This window comes from Gobio gobio, assembly GCF_949357685.1.
Source record: "Gobio gobio genome assembly, chromosome: 16".
Classification (NCBI taxonomy): Eukaryota; Metazoa; Chordata; class Actinopteri; order Cypriniformes; family Gobionidae; genus Gobio; species Gobio gobio.
The window spans coordinates 25,470,249-25,492,461 of NC_137109.1; the positions used below are offsets into that span (position 1 = coordinate 25,470,249).

A 22,213-nucleotide genomic window follows, 5' to 3' on the forward strand; every position below is an offset into this window, starting at 1 on the left:
CATGGTCTGAAGATGATCTGGTTCAATTTTCGTGCAAATCGGACAAACCGTCTAGGACGAGTTCGTAAAAGTAGGTTTTTTGGAAAATTAAAAATGGCGGGGAAATTATCATGACCGAAAATGACATCATAGGTTGCAATTGAATCGGCATGAGCCAATGACTCTATTATGACCAGTTTCAATATACTAGGCTAATTTAATCAAAAGTTATTAGCATTTTTGTCAAGTTTGTTATATCTTTTGACCACAAGGTGGCACTGCCCTAAAACTTTTTGAGTACCTTCAGGGCATAGCAAGGAAGTCACATACCAAGTTCCGTAACAATATACTAATGCATTTGTAAAATATAGCATTTTTTGACAAAATTCAAAATGGCCGACAGCCAAAATGGCCGATATGGTAAAATTGAATATCAGACGACTCGGCATGCCGTCCTGAATGTAAAGAGACCACTTTTATGATTTTTGAACAAACAGTTCAGAAGTTATAAGCAAAAATAGCAATTTTTCGTATCTCCGGACCAGTAGGTGGCGCTGCGCCGAAACGCTGTATGTTGCCTCACGTCATGCTTGTGATGACATGTACCAAGTTTGGTTTGAATACGATAAAGCGTTGCGGAGATATTGCCTTAAGAGTGTTTTTGCAACCGCTACGTAAAATTTGTTTGTGCGTTTATCGCAAATGATTTGACGAATCAACTTGATTTGCAAGATTTTTTGTCAGCATGGTCTGAAGATGATCTGGTTCAATTTTCGTGCAAATCGGATGAACCGTCTAGGACGAGTTCGTAAAAGTAGGTTTTTCGGATAATTCAAAATGGCGGGAAAAATTTTATGACGGAAAATGACGTCATAGGGTGCAATCGAATCGTCTTGAGCCAAGGAATCAGAAGAAAAAAGAATTTTGTTTCTAGCCCTTATGGTTCAAAAGTTATTAGCATAAACATGAGTCAAATTTTGGACTGATGGTGGCGCTAGAGGGATTGAGTTTGAGACTCCAAATTTGCTACGGTGACATTTCAGACTGTCCTCTATTAGTGTGCCAAATTTCACAACTTTTTACCATACGGTTCTATGGGCTGCCATAGACTTCGTGGCGGAAGAAGAAGAAGAAGAAGAAGAAGAAGATGAATAATAATAATAATAAGAACGGGAACGGTTTCAATAGGTGCCTTCGCACCTTCGGTGCTTGGCCCCTAACAAGCAGCAATACCGGGGCCAAGCGCAAAGAAGAAGACAAGACATGCCAAAATGGCTGGCAGTGTCAGATCAACTGGAGCAATGAGCAATTAATCACGTTTTAAGATGATTTTAGGCAAAAGGCTGAAAAATGCATTGTAGTCTGAGAGTGTCAGACCAACTGCAACAATTAACAATTATACAGTTTAAGAAGATTAGGCAAAATGGCTGAAATATCATATATAGAGTCACTGATAATATAAGTTAATGGTTTATCACTTTTGACCAATAGGTGGCACAGTTACGAAATTGATGTGGTGTAGTCAGAATAAGGGAACAATGACACATGCAAAGTTTGATGCCAATATGTCAAAGCATTGCAGAGATACAGCCTCAAGAGTCATTTTGGCATCATGGCTCAACTTCGTCACTGCGGTTTACAAAAACGGTTTCATCTATTGATGCAAAATCCCTAACTTTTTGTTGACATAGTCTGAAGATGATACGATTCGATTTTGGTGGAAATTGGATAAACGGTCTAGGATGAGTTTGAAAAAGTAGGTTTTGATCAAATAAGAACATTGAGGACAGGATGTTTGACCAAATATGGCAAAATTAGTATCTATGTTCTCGGCATGAGCCAATAAATGTATTATGACCAGTTTCATTAAACTAGGCTAATTTAATCAAAAGTTATTAGCATGTTTGTAAATTTTGTTATAACCTCTGACCACAAGGTGGCACTGCCCCAAAACTTTTTGAGTACCTTCAAAGCATGGTGTGGAAGACCCATACCAAGTTTCGTAACGATAGACTAATGCGTTTGTAAAATATAGTATTTTAGCACATAATTCAAAATGGCCGAGAGCCAAAATGGCCGATATGGTAAAATTGAATATCAGACAACTCTGAATACCGTCCTGAATCTAACGAGACAACTTTTATGATTTTTGGACAAACAGTTCAAAAGTTATAAGCAAAAATAGCCATTTTTTGTATCTCCGGGCCAGTAGGTGGCGCTGCGCCGAAACGCTGCAAGTTGCCTCAAGTCATGCTTGTGATGACATGTACCAAGTTTGGTTTGAATACGATAAAGCATTGTGGAGATATAGCCTTATGAGTGTTTTTGCAACCGCTACGTAAAATTTGTGTGCACGTTTATCAAAAACGATTTGACGAATCAACTTGATTTGCAAGATTTTTTGTCAGCAAGGTCTGAAGATGATCTGGTTCAATTTCTGTGCAAATCGGACAAACCGTCTAGGACGAGTTCGCAAAAGTAGGTTTTTTGGAAAATTAAATATGGCGGGGAAATTATCATGACCGAAAATGACGTCATAGGATGCAATTGAATCGGCATGAGCCAATGAATGTATTATGACAAGTTTCATTATACTAAGCTAATTAAATCAAAAGTTATTAGCATTTTTGTCAAGTTTGTTATAACTTTTGACCACAAGGTGGCACTGCCCCAAAACTTTTTGAGTACCTTCAGGGCATGGATTGGAAGTCACATACCGAGTTTAGTAACAATACACTAATGCATTTGTAAAATATAGCATTTTAGCACATAATTCAAAATGGCCGACAGCCAAAATGGCCGATATGGTAAAATTGAATACAAGACGACTCGGCATGCCGTCCTGAATCTAACGAGACCACTTTTATGATTTTTGGACAAACGGTTCAAAAGTTATAAGCAAAAACAGCCATTTTTTGTATCTCCGGACCAGTAGGTGGCGCTGCGCCGAAACACTGCATGTTGCCTCAAGTCATGCTTGTGATGACATGTACCAAGTTTGGTTTGAATACGATAAAGCGTTGCGGAGATATTGCCTTAAGTGTGTTTTTGCAACCGCTACGTAAAATTTGTTTGCGCGTTTATCGCAAATGATTTGACGAATCAACTTGATTTGCAAGATTTTTTGTCAGCGTGGTCTGAAGATGATCTGGTTCAATTTTCGTGCAAATCGGATGAACCGTCTAGGACGAGTTCGTAAAAGTAGGTTTTTCGAAAAATTCAAAATGGCGGGAAAATTTTTATGACGGAAAATGACGTCATAGGGTGCAATCGAATCGTCTTGAGCAAAGGAATCAGAGGAAAAAAGAATTTTGTTTCTAGCCCTTATGGTTCAAAAGTTATTAGCATAAACATGAGTCACATTTTGGACTGATGGTGGCGCTAGAGGGATTGAGTTTGAGACTCCAAATTTGCTACGGTGACATTTCAGACTGTCCTCTATTAGTGTGCCAAGTTTCACAACTTTTTACCATACGGTTCTATGGGCTTCCATAGACTTCGTGGCGGAAGAAGAAGAAGAAGATGAATAATAATAATAAGAACGGGAACGGTTTCAATAGGTGCCTTCGCACCTTCGGTGCTTGGCCCCTAAATATAGCTGCAAGCAGCAATACCGGGGCCAAGCGCAAAGAAGAAGACAAAACATGCCAAAATGGCTGGCAGTGTCAGATCAACTGGAGCAATGAGCAATTAATCACGTTTTAAGATGATTTTAAGCAAAAGGCTGAAAACGCATTGTAGTCTGAGAGTGTCAGACCAACTGCAACAATTAACAATTATACAGTTTAAGAAGATTAGGCAAAATGGCTGAAATATCATATATTGAGTCACTGATAATGTAAGTTAATGGTTTATCACTTTTGACCAATAGGTGGCACAGATACGAAATTGATGTGGTGTGGTCAGAATAAGGGACCAATGACACATGCAAAGTTTGATGCCAATATGTCAAAGCATTGCAGAGATACAGCCTCAAGAGTAATTTTGGCATAATGGCTCAACTTCGTCGCTGCGGTTTACAAAAACGGTTTCATCTATTGATGCAAAATCCCTAACTTTTTGTTGTCACAGTCTGAAGATGATACGATTCGATTTTGGTGGAAATTGGACAAACGGTCTAGGATGAGTTTGAAAAAGTAGGTTTTGATCAAATAAGAACATTGAGGACAGGATGTTTGACCAAATATTGAAAAATTAGTATCTCTGTTCTCGGCATGAGCCAATGACTGTATTATGACCAGTTTCATTAAACTAGGCTAATTTAATCAAAAGTTATTTGCATGTTTGTAAATTTTGTTATAACCTCTGACCACAAGGTGGCACTGCCCCAAAACGTTTTGAGTACCTTCAAAGCATGGTGCGGAAGACATGATTTTTGGACAAACAGTTCAAAAGTTATAAGCAAAAATAGCCATTTTTTGTATCTCCGGACCAGTAGGTGGCGCTGCGCCGAAACGCTGCATGTTGCTTCAGGTCATGCTTGTGATGACATATACCAAGATTGGTTTGAATACGATAAAGCGTTGTGGAGATATAGGCTTATGAGTGTTTTTGCAACCGCTACGCAAAGTTTGTGTGCGCGTTTATCAAAAACGATTTGACAAATCAACTTGATTTGCAAGATTTTTTGTCAGCATGGTCTGAAGATGATATGGTTCAATTTTCGTGCAAATCGGATGAACCGTCTAGGACGAGTTCGCAAAAGTAGGTTTTTTGGAAAATTAAAAATGGCGGGGAAATTATCATAACCGAAAATGACATCATAGGGTGCAATTGAATCGGCATGAGCCAATGACTCTATTATGACCAGTTTCATTATACTAGCCTAATTTAATCAAAAGTTATTAGCATTTTTGTCAAGTTTGTTATATCTTTTGACCACTAGGTGGCACTGCCCTAAAACTTTTTGAGTACCTTCAGGGCATGACATGGAAGTCACATACAGAGTTTAGTAACAATACACTAATGCATTTGTAAAATATAGCATTTTTTGACAAAATTCAAAATGGCCGACAGCCAAAATGGCCGATATGGTAAAATTGAATATCAGACGACTCGGCATGCCGTCCTGAATGTAACGAGACCACTTTTATGATTTTTGGACAAACAGTTCAGAAGTTATAAGCAAAAATTGCAATTTTTCGTATCTCCGGACCAGTAGGTGGCGCTGCGCCGAAACGCTGTATGTTGCCTCAAGTCATGCTTGTGATGACATGTACCAAGTTTGGTTTGAATACGATAAAGCGTTGCGGAGATATTGCCTTAAGAGTGTTTTTGCAACCGCTACGTAAAATTTGTTTGCGCGTTTATCGCAAATGATTTGACGAATCAACTTGATTTGCAAGATTTTTTGTCAGCATGGTCTGAAGATGATCTGGTTCAATTTTCGTGCAAATCGGATGAACCGTCTAGGACGAGTTCGTAAAAGTAGGTTTTTCGGAAAATTCAAAATGGCGGGAAAATTTTTATGACGGAAAATGACGTCATAGGGTGCAATGGAATCGTCTTGAGCCAAGGAATCAGATGAAAAAAGAATTTTGTTTCTAGCCCTTATGGTTCAAAAGTTATTAGCATAAACATGAGTCAAAATTTGGACTGATGGTGGCGCTAGAGGGATTGAGTTTGAGACTCCAAATTTGCTACGGTGACATTTCAGACTGTCCTCTATTAGTGTGCCAAATTTCACAACTTTTTACCATACGGTTCTATGGGCTGCCATAGACTTCGTGGCGGAAGAAGAAGAAGAAGAAGAAGAAGAAGAAGAAGATGAATAATAATAATAAGAACGGGAACGGTTTCAATAGGTGCCTTCGCACCTTCGGTGCTTGGCCCCTAATAATAATAATAATAGGAACGGGAACGGTTTCAATAGGTGCCTTCGCACCTTCGGTGCTTGGCCCCTAATAATAATAGGAACGGGAACGGTTTCAATAGGTGCCTTCGCACCTTCGGTGCTTGGCCCCTAATAATAGGAACGGGAACGGTTTCAATAGGTGCCTTCGCACCTTCGGTGCTTGGCCCCTAATAATAATAATAAGAACGGGAACGGTTTCAATAGGTGCCTTCGCACCTTCGGTGCTTGGCCCCTAATAATAAGAACGGGAACGGTTTCAATAGGTGCCTTCGCACCTTCGGTGCTTGGCCCCTAAATATAGCTGCAAGCAGCAATACCGGGGCCAAGCGCAAAGAAGAAGACAAGACATGCCAAAATGGCTGGCAGTGTCAGATCAACTGGAGCAATGAGCAATTAATCACGTTTTAAGATGATTTTAAGCAAAAGGCTGAAAATGCATTGTAGTCTGAGAGTGTCAGACCAACTGCAACAATTAACAATTATACAGTTTAAGAAGATTAGGCAAAATGGCTGAAATATCATATATTGAGTCACTGATAATGTAAGTTAATGGTTTATCACTTTTGACCAATAGGTGGCACAGATACGAAATTGATGTGGTGTGGTCAGAATAAGGGAACAATGACACATGCAAAGTTTGATGCCAATATGTATAAGCATTGCAGAGATACAGCCTCAAGAGTAATTTTGGCATGATGGCTCAACTTCGTCGCTGCGGTTTACAAAAACGGTTTCATCTATTGATGCAAAATCCCTAACTTTTTGTTGACACTGTCTGAAGATGATACGATTCGATTTTGGTGGAAATTGGACAAACGGTCTAGGATGAGTTTGAAAAAGTAGGTTTTGATCAAATAAGAACATTGAGGACAGGATGTTTGACCAAATATGGAAAAATTAGTATCTCTGTTCTCGGCATGAGCCAATGACTGTATTATGACCAGTTTCATTAAACTAGGCTAATTTAATCAAAAGTTATTAGCATGTTTGTAAATTTTGTTATAACCTCTGACCACAAGGTGGCACTGCCCCAAAACGTTTTGAGTACCTTCAAAGCATGGTGCGGAAGACATGATTTTTGGACAAACAGTTCAAAAGTTATACGCAAAAATAGCCATTTTTTGTATCTCCGGACCAGTAGGTGGCGCTGCGCCGAAACGCTGCATGTTGCTTCAAGTCATGCTTTTGATGACATATACCAAGATTGGTTTGAATACGATAAAGCGTTGTGGAGATAGAGGCTTATGAGTGTTTTTGCAACCGCTACGCAAAATTTGTGTGCGCGTTTATCGAAAACGATTTGACAAATCAACTTGATTTGCAAGATTTTTTGTCAGCATGGTCTGAAGATGATCTGGTTCAATTTTCGTGCAAATCGGACAAACCGTCTAGGACGAGTTCGTAAAAGTAGGTTTTTTGGAAAATTAAAAATGGCGGGGAAATTATCATGACCGAAAATGACATCATAGGTTGCAATTGAATCGGCATGAGCCAATGACTCTATTATGACCAGTTTCAATATACTAGGCTAATTTAATCAAAAGTTATTAGCATTTTTGTCAAGTTTGTTATATCTTTTGACCACAAGGTGGCACTGCCCTAAAACTTTTTGAGTACCTTCAGGGCATAGCAAGGAAGTCACATACCGAGTTTAGTAACAATATACTAATGCATTTGTAAAATATAGCATTTTTTGACAAAATTCAAAATGGCCGACAGCCAAAATGGCCGATATGGTAAAATTGAATATCAGACGACTCGGCATGCCGTCCTGAATGTAACGAGACCACTTTTATGATTTTTGGACAAACAGTTCAGAAGTTATAAGCAAAAATTGCAATTTTTCGTATCTCCGGACCAGTAGGTGGCACTGCGCCGAAACGCTGTATGTTGCCTCAAGTCATGCTTGTGATGACATGTACCAAGTTTGGTTTGAATACGATAAAGCGTTGCGGAGATATTGCCTTAAGAGTGTTTTTGCAACCGCTACGTAAAATTTGTTTGCGCGTTTATCGCAAATGATTTGACGAATCAACTTGATTTGCAAGATTTTTTGTCAGCATGGTCTGAAGATGATCTGGTTAAATTTTCGTGCAAATCGGATGAACCGTCTAGGACGAGTTCGTAAAAGTAGGTTTTTCGGTTAATTAAAAATGGCGGGAAAATTACCATGGCGGAAAATGACGTCATAGGTTGCAATCGAATCGTCTTGAGACAAGGAATCAGAGGAAAAAAGAATTTTGTTTCTAGCCCTTATGGTTCAAAAGTTATTAGCATAAACATGAGTCAAATTTTGGACTGATGGTGGCGCTAGAGGGATTGAGTTTGAGACTCCAAATTTGCTACGGTGACATGTCAGACTGTCCTCTATTAGTGTGCCAAATTTCACAACTTTTTACCATACGGTTCTATGGGCTGCCATAGACTTCGTGGCGGAAGAAGAAGAAGAAGAAGAAGAAGATGAATAATAAATATAGCTGCAAGCAGCAATACCGGGGCCAAGCGCAAAGAAGAAGACAAGACATGCCAAAATGGCTGGCAGTGTCAGATCAACTGGAGCAATGAGCAATTAATCACGTTTTAAGATGATTTTAGGCAAAAGGCTGAAAAATGCATTGTAGTCTGAGAGTGTCAGACCAACTGCAACAATGAACAATTATACAGTTTAAGAAGATTAGGCAAAATGGCTGAAATATCATATACAGAGTCACTGATAATATAAGTTAATGGTTTATCATTTTTGACCAATAGGTGGCACAGTTACGAAATTGATGTGGTGTGGTCAGAATAAGGGAACAATGACACATGCAAAGGTTGATGCCAATATGTCAAAGCATTGGAGAGATACAGCCTCAAGAGTCATTTTGGCATCATGGCTCAACTTCGTCGCTGCGGTTTACAAAAACGGTTTCATCTATTGATGCAAAATCCCTAACTTTTTGTTGACACAGTCTGAAGATGATACAATTCGATTTTGGTGGAAATTGGACAAACGGTCTAGGATGTTTTTGAAAAAGTAGGTTTTGATCAAATAAGAACATTGAGGACAAGATGTTTGACCAAATATGGCAAAATTAGTATCTATATTCTCGGCATGAGCCAATAAATGTATTATGACCAGTTTCAATAAACTAGGCTAATTTAATCAAACGTTATTATTATTTTTGTAAATTTTGTTATAACCTCTGACCACAAGGTGGCACTGCCCCAAAACGTTTTGAGTACCTTCAAAGCATGGTGCGGAAGACATGATTTTTGGACAAACAGTTCAAAAGTTATAAGCAAAAATAGCCATTTTTTGTATCTCCGGACCAGTAGGTGGCGCTGCGCCGAAACGCTGCATGTTGCTTCAGGTCATGCTTGTGATGACATATACCAAGATTGGTTTGAATACGATAAAGCGTTGTGGAGATATAGGCTTATGAGTGTTTTTGCAACCGCTACGCAAAATTTGTGTGCGCGTTTATCGAAAACGATTTGACAAATCAACTTGATTTGCAAGATTTTTTGTCAACATGGTCTGAAGATGATATGGTTCAATTTCTGTGCAAATCGGACAAACCGTCTAGGACGAGTTCGCAAAAGTAGGTTTTTTGGAAAATTAAAAATGGCGGGGAAATTATCATGACCGAAAATGACATCATAGGTTGCAATTGAATCGGCATGAGCCAATGACTCTATTATGACCAGTTTCAATATACTAGGCTAATTTAATCAAAAGTTATTAGCATTTTTGTCAAGTTTGTTATATCTTTTGACCACAAGGGGGCACTGCCCTAAAACTTTTTGAGTACCTTCAGGGCATAGCATGGAAGTCACATACCGAGTTTAGTAACAATATACTAATGCATTTGTAAAATATAGCATTTTTTGACAAAATTCAAAATGGCCGACAGCCAAAATGGCCGATATGGTAAAATTGAATATCAGACGACTCGGCATGCCGTCCTGAATGTAACGAGACAACTTTTATGATTTTTGGACAAACAGTTCAGAAGTTATAAGCAAAAATAGCAATTTTTCGTATCTCCGGACCAGTAGGTGGCGCTGCGCCGAAACGCTGTATGTTGCCTCAAGTTATGCTTGTGATGACATGTACCAAGTTTGGTTTCAATACGATAAAGCGTTGCGGAGATATTGCCTTAAGTGTGTTTTTGCAACCGCTACGTAAAATTTGTTTGCGAGTTTATCGCAAATGATTTGACGAATCAACTTGATTTGCAAGATTTTTTGTCAGCATGGTCTGAAGATGATCTGGTTCAATTTTCGTGCAAATCGGATGAACCGTCTAGGACGAGTTCGTAAAAGTAGGTTTTTCGGAAAATTCAAAATGGCGGGAAAATTTTTATGACGGAAAATGACGTCATAGGGTGCAATCGAATCGTCTTGAGCCAAGGAATCAGAGGAAAAAATAATTTTGTTTCTAGCCCTTATGGTTCAAAAGTTATTAGCATAAACATGAGTCAAATTTTGGACTGATGGTGGCGCTAGAGGGATTGAGTTTGAGACTCCAAATTTGCTACGGTGACATTTCAGACTGTCCTCTATTAGTGTGCCAAATTTCACAACTTTTTACCATACGGTTCTATGGGCTGCCATAGACTTCGTGGCGGAAGAAGAAGAAGAAGAAGAAGAAGAAGAAGATGAATAATAATAATAAGAACGGGAACGGTTTCAATAGGTGCCTTCGCACCTTCGGTGCTTGGCCCCTAATAATAAGAACGGGAACGGTTTCAATAGGTGCCTTCGCACCTTCGGTGCTTGGCCCCTAATAATAAGAACGGGAACGGTTTCAATAGGTGCCTTCGCACCTTCGGTGCTTGGCCCCTAATAATAATAATAATTTAATTAATTAATTAAATTTGCAGTATAGTGTTGGCTTTCATGACATTGAGTTTTACTTGTTACAGTTAATAATTTAAGCACCAAATACACTAACCTAAATAGACAATTGAAATTAAATAGAATTCAATTAAATTGTTGGGTTATAAAATAAAGGCAAGCCTTATTGCTGCTCAACTTTTTCTATAATGTTGGGCATAATAGAAATTGTGTGGCTTTAACACCCATGCCTCAAGAAATAACTATAAACATAACCAGGTGGTCACACATCAAAACAACTGTGTAAATTAATAAAGGCAATATGGGCCGCCCATAAAAATGTATATGAAAAATATGGCTGGTGATTTAAACTCATAGAGGAGAAAATGCACTGTACAATAATCCCATAAAACTGACACTCAAAGGTTGCTCATTGAGGTCTATAAAGTGCACTGCAATATCAGAACCCAAATGTCGGTCAAGAGACGATTTATATGTCAAGCCCCCAAAAGCGACAGCCAGAGATTTATAACAGAAACATGAGAGACCTTTTCTGTAAAAGGGAGCAGCGAGATGCACCATGAATACTTAATGCTTACCACAGCATCTCAGGGCTCTCGTCGTCAGGGTCAGACCAGAAGAATGTCTTTAGCTACTGATATCTGGTTAAAAAGGAAGTGCTCTTGATGTTCATTGACATTAAATCCATGGTATTTCCATTTACATTTTGACATTTGCCAGTTTCACTATAACACAAAGACCAAGACAAACAAGTGCTATTGGATTGTGCATTTGTCTAATGCATGATGTGCACCACCAAGTGTCTTTCTCTTTACTTGTTTTATTTATTTATTTCTTCAAAAAGGAATTGCTGTGCTAGAGGGGCCCATGTATGCAGTGGGAGGCCATGACGGATGGAGCTATTTGAACACAGTAGAAAGGTGGGACCCTCAGGCGAGGCAGTGGAATTATGTGGCCAGTATGTCCACCCCGCGAAGCACTGTCGGAGTCACTGCTCTCAATGGAAAGTAAGGAATTCATTTGTTCTTATTGTCTTTTGCAGGACTGTTTTGCTATTTTAAAAAAATCGCTGTTACTTACAGAATAACTGAAAAATCTAAATTCAGACAGGAGATACTACACTATATTACCATTGTAATAACAATTTTTTTTAATTTGGAATTTAATTAACTCAAAAAGTGAGAAGAAGAAAAAAAATACATTTTCTATCGATAGCAGTATATGTGCAGTGTGCTGTGGCTGATCTCTTTCCTCCATGGATTCTCCTCATGATGGGGTCTGAATTAGGTTCTGTATCCAATATACAGCGTAACCCTGTACAGCCAGACGGGAGTTAATAGGCTCTGAGACCAAAGCATCTCTAGTGTCTTTTACATTAAAGTCACTTGAGTGGCAGGCGAGCTTCTGTTAGCTCTATCCAAGAAAACAGAGGCTGATTTTGAATCTAGCAGAACATTGACTGATGACTCTTGGGGCATTTCTATAACCAGGTCAAAAACAAACCCATCTAGACTACCTCTAGAGACCAGTGTCCTACTTTTCAAAGTGATTAATTGATCGGTCTTTTCAACAGAACATCCTTCTTGAATTTCTGTAGGACAGGGGTTGTCAGCCTCTTCTGACTCAGGGACCCCTCGCCAAGACTCTCTGCATATCCCAGGACCTCCAGATATAAAAATGCTCTAAATTATTAGTAACACAGTAAAAGTTCTCAGTAAGGTCATCAAACCAGAGATTGCTATATGTTCCCCAGGTTTGGCTAAAGTATAGTGGTGATCATACTAAAATTTTCTCTGGCTTTTAATCATAGCTGATTCTTGTAGTTGCTGGTCTTGTTTGTAATCTGTTATGTTGCATATGGTTTTATTTTTCGATGGTCTTCAGACATACACTATATTGCCAAAAGGTTTGGGACACCTGCCTTTACATGCACATGAACTTTAATGACTCAATAAAAAATCTTAATCAGTAGGGTTTAATATGGAGTTGGCCCACCCTTTGCAGCTATAACAGCTTCAACTCTTCTGGGAAGGCTTTCCACAAGGTTTAGGAGTGTGTTTGGGAATTTTTGACCATTCTTCTAGAAGCGCATTTGTGAGGTCAGGCACTGATGTTGGACGAGAAGGTCTGGCTTGCAGTCTCCACTCTAATTCATCCCAAAGGTGTTCAATCGGGTTGAGGTCAGGACTCACTCATCCATGTCTTTATAGACCTTGCTTTGTGCACTTCATCTGCGCAGTCCTGTTGGAACAGGAAGGGGCCATCCCCAAACTGTTCCCTTAAAGTTGGGAGCATGAAATTGTCCAAAATGTCTTGGTATGCTGAAGCATTAGGAGTTCCTTTCACTGGAACTAAGGGGCCAAGCCCAACCCCTGAAAAACAACCCCACACCATAATCCCCTCTCCACCAAACTTTACACTTGGCACAATGCAGTCAGGCAAGTACCGTTCTCTCCTGAAAACCGCCAAACCCAGACTTGTCCATTGGCGTGCTTTACATCACTGCATCCAATGCTTTGCAATGCACTTGGTGATGTAAGGCTTGGATGCAGCTGCTCGGACATGGAAACCCATTGTTCTTGAGCTAATCTGAAGGCCACATGAAGTTTGGAGGTCTGTAGCTATTGACTCTCCAGAAAGTTGGCGACTTCTGCACACTGTGCGCCTCAGCATGCGCTGATCCCACTCTGTGATTTTACTTGATTTACCACTTCGTGGCTGAGTTGGTGTTGTTCCCAATTGCTTCCACTTTGTTATAATACCACTTACAGTTGACCAGTTGATTTGGAGTGGTGTCCCAGTACTTTTGGCAATATAGTGTATTGTACAACACCTTGGTCAGCAATCTTTGTTTTTAATGATGCTATTATAAATAAGGTTGACATTGACATTAAAATATATTCCATTGAAAAACATAAGTGTATTAAGTGTACTATAGTTACTCAATACCTAATTTTCCATGGTCATAGTCCCAGGTTTCTTTGCACCAATGTAATATCTGACAGTGAGAGAGATTTACTTTCATTATTTATAGGGTTTTATGCCTATGAAGTCAATAATATAAAATAAAATAAAATAAAAGTATAATAGAAATTGTTGTTTTTTATGCTTATGACCATAAACCTTAACCACATACATTTTTAATACATTTAGAATATTTAAGAACTTTTACATATCACAAATAAATCCACAGAACCCTGAAAGAAACCCACAAACCCTCATCTGAAATATACTAGCCTGACAAGCCAGACCCACATCAAGATGTTGGGTCTGGGAACACACCATTGTCAGGGCTCAATCCGAGGGGCGGGATAAACGGTTGCCTTTCAAATTCCCTCTGCATGCAATAGGATAGTGCTACAACCAACCAGAGCAACGAAGAAGGTGAAGCGGAGCCAGGGGTGGACTGGGGCAAAAAAGTGTCCCTGGACTTTCTGGCACAAAGCGGCCCATCACACCCGGTCTGCAACACACCTCACCATAAGCACTGGCTCATTATACACAGGGCAATTTTAAACACAAGCTATTTATACAAAAATATGAATTATATTAATTGTTTTATTGAAATGCTTATCATACTGAATGACTGGCATACTTCTTCAGGTTATAATTTTTTTAAATACAAATTTTGATTTCTCTTTTCCATACCCTGTAGTTTAATATCATTAAAGCTACACTGTGTGATATTTTCCCCCATCTAGTGGTGAAAAGGTATATGACCATCCAGTGAATTTTAGTTTATGTTCCTCTCAATTCCGATTTCGTTTCAACTCCTACGGTGGCCGATTTAGTCCAAGATTAACATGGCTTCCAGTTCGACCTCGTCCACATTCGACACAGTGCCTGTGGGATATTCTGTGCGCAGTGGGATGGTTGGAACTCAACTGGCCTAATTATTCGGTTAGAAAGAACTGCAGCTAATCCAGAGTGAACTTTGATGATAGTAATGTTTATGCAGTCATCCAATTGCAAGGCATAAACAGGTTTGCGTGGATATGTACATAAATGTGGTTTCTGTGAGAGAACAAATAAGGATGGTAAATATACATACACAGTTAAGAACTGTATAACTATACTTATAAGTTACATTTGTATAATGTAACCGTAAACCAGAGCTTATTGTACCATATATAGGCGCTAAATGAAGCTGCATTAAAAGGAGCGGAGCTGCCGCTGCTAACAAGCGGTGTCCGGTTACAAAAGTGTGTGCGGCGCTTTAACGCTAGCACTGCAGTGCGCTCTGTATAACAATTGTTAATATGGCGATCAGACCTGATACATATTTCCATCAACATACATTACAAGCAAATATTTTCTATAAACGAATAAACATTGTTGATAACAAAATAACTGAATAATTATTCAAATAGGTGAGCATTACGCTATTGTATGTTGACACAAAAATACTTCTGAGGTGACATCAACTGAATTACGCGATGACACACTCTGAAACACATCTACAATGACAATAACTTATTACTTACGGAGTTATTAACGCACAGAAATACCACACAAGGAAAAACAGACTTTTGAGGAATAAACAAGCCAGGAAAACTCCGTATAACTGTTACTGGACGCTGCTGAGATGAAAACTCTCTGCACATGCACCAGACAAGTCTGAACAAGTTGACGCGCACATGCGCGAGGCAGAGAATTTTGTACAGTGCCATCGAGTATTAAAACCGGTTAAAACGCGAAAAGCGAAGCTTGAATTTACGGGTATGTCCCTCTTTGGCTAATGTACTTTCAAGATGGAGGGGCAACATGGCGACCACCGTTAGATCCCATTACCTTATGTATTTTCAATGGCATATTATAAACTTACGAGAATACTTTATTACTTGAAAGAAGTAAATATACATTAATGAGCACATATATTTTTGAAAGAACTAAGTGTTTTTAGCTAAGAATAGACTAAAAAAGTTACACAGTGTAGCTTTAAGTTCAATACCTACCATAAAATCAGACCATATACAATGCTATGGTCTAGAAGACTTATTAGGATGTAGTGCAGAATGTGGACTGTTTTATGGTGCCTTTCTAGTGGTTATAGTATCTAGACATCTGTAATTTTATGGAATAGAGCTCAAATAGTGGAAAAGAGTTTAAAAATTATATGAAAAATACAGCATATTAAAATGATTTATGTGATCATGTGACACTTACTGAAGTAATGATGCTGAAAAGTCAGCTTTTACAGAAATAAATTACATTTTACAAAACATTCTTATAGAAAACAACAAGGCCTATTGGAAGTTGTATTAATATTTCTTAATATTTGTGGTTTTACTGTATTTTTGATCAAATAAATTCAGCCTTCTTCTTTCAAAAAAACATTTTAAAAAGTCTTAATTAATTCAAACTTTTGATTAAAATAAAATAATGCATATGAACTAACTAGCAAATTAGCTATAGGCCTATATTTATTTTCATATATGACACTTTCCATTGGCTAATTGAATATGAAAGTTGCCAGTTTTAGCATGATGTATGTGTAGGCTAAGCCTACGTTTCAGAAATATATTTGGAGTATTATGAATAATTTGAAAATTATTGTGAAATTGCTGAAGAAAGCCTGGAAACAGAAAGACAAACATTCCCTCTGATATGCTGAAAACTGCGACACCTACGATAATGTTTCTTTGTGCATTCTGTGACGAATAACGTAAAAGGCAATTCTAAAAGGTCAGCAGTAGTTTACATCCCTGGAAAATAATGTCCGTCGTTTAACATTTTTAAAATCGTTGACAGTCGGGAAATATTTCTGTAGCCCATTGACTCATATTCAGCTCTTAAGTGCCGCCCGCCCGCCTCCTTCAATTTGATTGGATATCGCAAACATTTTGACATTGACGAGCGCTTTTACACCACTGAGACACTGGGACTGAGCAGGCTATAGATTAGAGTTTTGCATGGAGTTTTGCCTCAAGAGGGCTGCCCGGGCCATTCGTCTGGGCTGACGGAAGGATATAGGCTACGTAGTTTTACTATAATTTATTCTTCATTTATTTGCGTAGCAACGGGCCGTCCCACATTGTCCAGCGGCCCACCGGGAAAACGCCCGGTACACCAGATGGCCAGTCCGCCTCTGAGCGGAGCTAGTTGATAGATAAAACTTTCGTAGTATCTGGTCGGTAAAACTCCGAACACATCTTCCTTTTGTAAGAATGACTTCAGTGCCGTTCTTTGTTCTTTCCTCAAAGAAAAGTTTATTCCAAGTCTTCCAGAGTCGCGGCCAAAGGCGATTCGAAAGACCGCTGTTCGCCAGCTTCTTTGTTTACAAGTAGCACGCAGAACCGCCGCAACTCTGCCGTCATTTTGTTAAGTCCGCCAACCGACTCTATATACACTGGCCCTCATTTATCAAAAGTGCGTACACCAAATTTCCAGCGTACACCTGGCGTACACCCAAAACCACGGTGACTTTGAGATTTATCAAAATGGACGTTGGCGTACAGCACGCTCAAATCCTACACCAGCTCAGGAGGTGGTGTACGCACGTTTTGAGTTAGTGCGAAAATGCAGAAAAACAATTCCTAACACCACAAAACGCACTGACAAAGATATGCTATATTATGACCCACTGTAAAAAAACAACAACAACAACAACAACTAAAGCCCTATTCGCACGGGATAAGTACGCTATTATCTGGGGACCTCGTGTGATAAGTTGTGATTTTATTCGAATTTACTGACTTCTCTCCCGGATATGATGTAAAGACTTGAACATGTTTTTTCGTTATAGATATAGCTGTATGAAATTATAAACAGTCGTATCGATATAATTTTGATTGTTTTATAGTAATAAAAATAATTTAGTTCAGTTAGCCTAGAGAACAGACGCAATTAAAAACGTAACTGAGCAATAGGCTATAACAATACGACGGAAGATTCAGTTTCAAAGCTAAATGTAAAAGTGCCCATTTAAGCGAGTTGTCATTGTACTGTTCTGTTTTTGTGTTTTTCATTAAGAATAATATTAAACACACCATTCAAGCAATTACTCCCAAACTGGTGATCATTCTAAAGTGAAAGTAGGCTATAATCCGCGCGGCTGCACGGGAAGTCATAACGGTGCGCATTATATGCAGCCTAGCTCCATTCTTCATGAAAGATAAAAATAGAAATGCGCAAAGGACACAAAAACCTTGCAAAAATTATATACGATCCGCCTAATCCCGGCCAAATCACAGAGATGCCGATTCGCACGGGACTAATGTTATCACAGGACCTCTGTGTTTGGCGAAATATGGTAGGTAATTTGCGGGGGAATATTTACATTAGGCCTACATATTACAGACATGGCCGATTCGCACGGGATTAAGATCACAGACATTCTCTGCGATTATTACAAATCACCAGAGGTCCCCACATAATAGGCTAATCCCGTGCGAATAGGGATATAGGCTAGTAATTATAAACTTCAGTGTTTATTTTTGTGCAACATGGACTTCAATGTTTAATTTGTGTGACTTTACCAAAGCATTTGATTTGTAGGCATATGTATTCCTCCAGTTGCGAGCCTGTGCGCTTTACCTGACGTTGGTTAGGCCCGGCAGCTGCGCACGGACTGGGACTGAAAATAATTCAGACTGACAAAATAATAAAAATGACATTCTTCTTCTTTTAAATAATAATAAAATAAATAATAATAATAACGAAATTCTTCTTCTAAATAACAATAAGCGTCATTAATAATACAAATCATAATAATAATAAGAATCTTACAAATTGTCATGCAATTATTAATGTGAATGAATGGTACTCCACATCACATCATCATCACTATTGTACACCCCAATACATGTGACGTGATACGAAATTAAATGCTAATTATTTCAAAACACCTGCTGTAAAATAATGAATTGTGATAGGTAATTTTTCATCCAAACAGCTATTTAAACTGGATTTCCACCGTACACCTTTTTGTGGGCGCCTTTAATCCCACTCTTTAAACTCCCAAATAAAACAATTTTGGTTTTTTTCCCACTTCCCTGGTGATGGTCTCGTTCCCTTTCGTTCAGTCACTACGACGTAACGTTAGTGACTAACGAATGGGGGTTTTGCTTAGAAGCCTATCAACTTCGAGTTTAGAGAAAACGCCCAATGGCGTGCCAATGCCATGGGGCATGCGGAATTTGCATACGTAACTCCGCCTCACCGCGTGAGTATATAAGGAAGTACGTGGCAATATCGCATTATGTTCTGCTTTCGGAGCCAAGAGAACCTACCTCTTCACTCCTACAGCCTTCTGAGACTCTGTCAGCTTCTTCGAGACGAGCAGCTTTCCAGTCGGTGTTGGTGTGACGGCGCGTTCCAGTGATCGCATACTTCCTGCCTGCTGATCTGCGCAGTGGTCCGTTTGACAGCTGGTGTGTGTTTCCCTGGGCGCTTCGGCATCGACTGCGAGGCTTTCCTCTCACAAAAAGAGCTTGCACGTGGCACGTCTTTTTCAAGACGGCTCGCCCGTGCACTTCCGGGTGCGATCGATTTTCCGCTGCTGTCTATGGACGCATTCACTGCTCGAGCGTGTTTGGGCTTCAGCATGTTCGGGCAGTGTTTGCGGATGTGTCACGTTTCCATTGCGGGGGTTCGACCCCGGGCGGTGAAGGTGGCCACACGCTCCCTGGGTCGGGCGATGTCCACAGCTGTGGTCCGGGAGAACACCTGGCCTTACCTGGTGATGTGGAGGACGTTGAGCGGGCCCGCCTCCTCAACTCACCCATATCCCAGGCTGGCCTCTTCGGCGGCGCGGCTGAGAACTGCGCCCAACAGTTCTCGGCCGCCCCAGAGCAGACTGAGGCTGTAACACGTACTGCCCCGGCGGCCAGCTGCTGCACCAGCCGCCGGCTCAGTCGCCTCAGTCCGCTCGCCGCCGAGGGCGCCCTCCCTCTTCCCGCCCGGCCCCAACAGCAGCCTTCACCTGAGCCGCGCCGTGGAGGTGGTTGAGGATGTCACCCAGTCCGCTCCCCAGACTGGTTAAACGCCAGGCTGGAGGTGGACAACTCAGAGATGGGTTCCAGTTCTTCCCAGGGGATGGTAGCAGGGCCTCTCCTTCCCCCGGTGGAGGGCCGGGGGAAAATTCTTCCGCTGCTGGCCCCCGGGCTAGCAGCGCTTGGGAAGAACTCATGTTCCTGTCTCTGAGGACCCAGAGACCGGTGATGACAGTGTGCGCCACCCTCGGGTCTCGCCACTCGCATCCCTCTCTGTCGCCAGCCCCCTGGCAGAGCAGACCCCAGTGGAACGTGCGTCCTTCCCTGGTCTCCGCTGTCAGGACGCAGCCGTTAACCGTGCCCCGACCCCGGGACGCCCAACAGCCTCCCCTGTCCGGGCCGGTAACGCTGCCTCGCTGCCCCACCCTGGGTACGTCTGCCGTCCGTATGACCCCGTTGGTGCAGTCTCTGGAAGCATGGCTTCAGCTTCCGGGGCTGTCCCGCTGGGTTGCGCGGACCGTCAGGCTCGGCTACGCGATTCAGTTCACGCAGGCTCCTCCCCGTTACAGGGGAGTCCGCTATACCGTGACCGGGGCCCATGCCCCCGTCATGCGTGCGGAGATTGCCACCCTACTGGCGAAGGGTGCAATCGAGCCTGTCCCTCCGGCCGAAATGAAGTCGGGGTTCTACAGCCCCTACTTCATTGTACCCAAGAAAACCGGTGGGTTACGACCAATCCTGGACCTTCGCATCTTGAACCGATCCTTCACCGGCTTCCGTTCAAGATGTTGACTGCGAAACGCCTTTCGAATGCGTTCGTCCTCACGATTGGTTTGCAGCGATCGACCTGAAGGACGCCTACTTCCATGTCTCCATCCTTCCTCGACACAGACCGTTCCTACGGTTTGCTTTCGAGGGGCGGGCACATCAGAACGCGGTTCTGCCATTCGGGCTATCTCTGTCCCCTCGCGTCTTCACGAAGATTGCCGAGGCAGCCTTGCGCCCCTTCGGCAGCACGGGGTCCGCATCGTGAACTACCTCGACGACTGGCTCATACTGGGCCACTCTCGGGAGCAGGTTTGCGGACACAGAGATCTGGTTCTCCACCACTTAGCCCGTCTGGGCCTTCGGGTCAACTGGGAAAAGAGCAAACTTTGCCCCGTGCAGAGGATCTCTTTTCTCGGTATGGAGATTGACTCGGTCGCCATGTGCGCGCAGCTTACGAGCGCGCGCGCGCAGTCTCTGCTGGCTTGCCTCCGTCAAATCGAGAGCAAGAGTGCGGTTCCACTGAAACTATTTCAGAGGCTCCTGGGGCATATGGCATCTGCAGCCGCGGTAACGCCGCTCGGATTGCTTCATATGAGACCGTTTCAGCACTGGCTTCGCGATCGAGTCCCGAGATGGGCATGGCTGTCTGGCACGCCCCGGATCCAAGTGACTCGGGCCTGCTTACAGACGCTCACCCCGTGGTCGAACCTCAGTTTTCTACGGGCCGGTGTGCCCTTAGAACGAGTTTCCAGGCATGTTGTCGTATCGACGGATGCCTCTGCCACGGGCTGGGGTGCCATGTGCAATGGACAAGCAGCCGCGGGCTCCTGGACAGGACCCCAGCGCCTCCTGCATGTCAATTGCCTCGAGTTGCTGGCATTACGGTTCGCCCTGCACCACTTCCGAGTGCTGCTGAAGGGTCAACATGTGCTTGTCCGGTCAGACAACACGGCCGTAGTAGCGTACATCAACCACCAGGGCGGTCTACGCTCCAGCCGTATGTCTCAACTCGCCCGCCATCTCGTTTTATGGAGTCAGAAGCGCCTGAGGTCCCTTCGTGCTGTCCATATTCCGGGGGTCCTGAACCACGCAGCCGACGAGCTCTCGTGGTTTCAGCCTTTCCCGGGAGAATGGAGACTCCATCCCCAGACGGTCCAGCTGATTTGGGAACAGTTCGGCGACGCACAGGTAGATCTGTTTGCCTCCCACGACTCTTCCCACTGCAGCCTGTTATTTTCCCTGACCGAGGGCACGCTCGGCACCGATGCACTGGCGCACAGCTGGCCGCGGGGCCTACGCAAATATGCGTTCCCCCCAGTGAGCCTACTCGCACAGCTCCTGTGCAAGATCAGGGAGGACAAGGAGCAGGTCCTTTTGGTCGCCCCGTACTGGCACGGCCGGACCTGGTTCCCCGAACTCATACTCCTTGCGACAGCCCCTCCCTGACCTATTCCTCTGAGACCGGACCTCCTTACTCAGAGACGGGGCACCCTATGGCACCCGCGTCCCGACCTCTGGATCCTCCACGTGTGGCTCCTAGACGGGACGCGGCAGGTTTGAGTGGCCTGCCACCTACGGTGGTCGCCACCATCACTTCCGCTAGGGCAGAGTCCACTCGGCATGCCTATGCGTTGAAGTGGAACCTCCTCGTCACCTGGTGCTCTTCCCGCCAGAAGACCCCTGGAAATGCCCGATCGGGTCCGTGCTTGAGTTTCTCCAAGAGGGGTTGGAGCGTGGGCTGTCTCCCTCCACCCTCAAAGTTTATGTGGCCACTATATCTGCCCGCCACGATCTCTTGGAGAACAAAAAGGTAAGTCGGCACGACCTGATCATCAGG

At 42.2% G+C, this 22,213-nt stretch overlaps 1 protein-coding gene across 5 annotated transcripts in view; it reads left to right on the forward strand.

Annotated features, from left to right (window-relative positions):
- The window catches only part of klhl4 (kelch-like family member 4), a 110,728-nt gene that overhangs the window by 77,763 nt on the left and 10,752 nt on the right, over nt 1-22,213 (forward strand). For all 5 annotated transcript variants that reach the window (XM_079839079.1, XM_079839078.1, XM_079839080.1 and 2 more), the window contains one exon: nt 11,520-11,682. In XM_079839079.1, the coding sequence (XP_079695205.1) occupies nt 11,520-11,682 (163 nt within the window). The remainder of the gene's footprint in view (nt 1-11,519; nt 11,683-22,213) is intronic.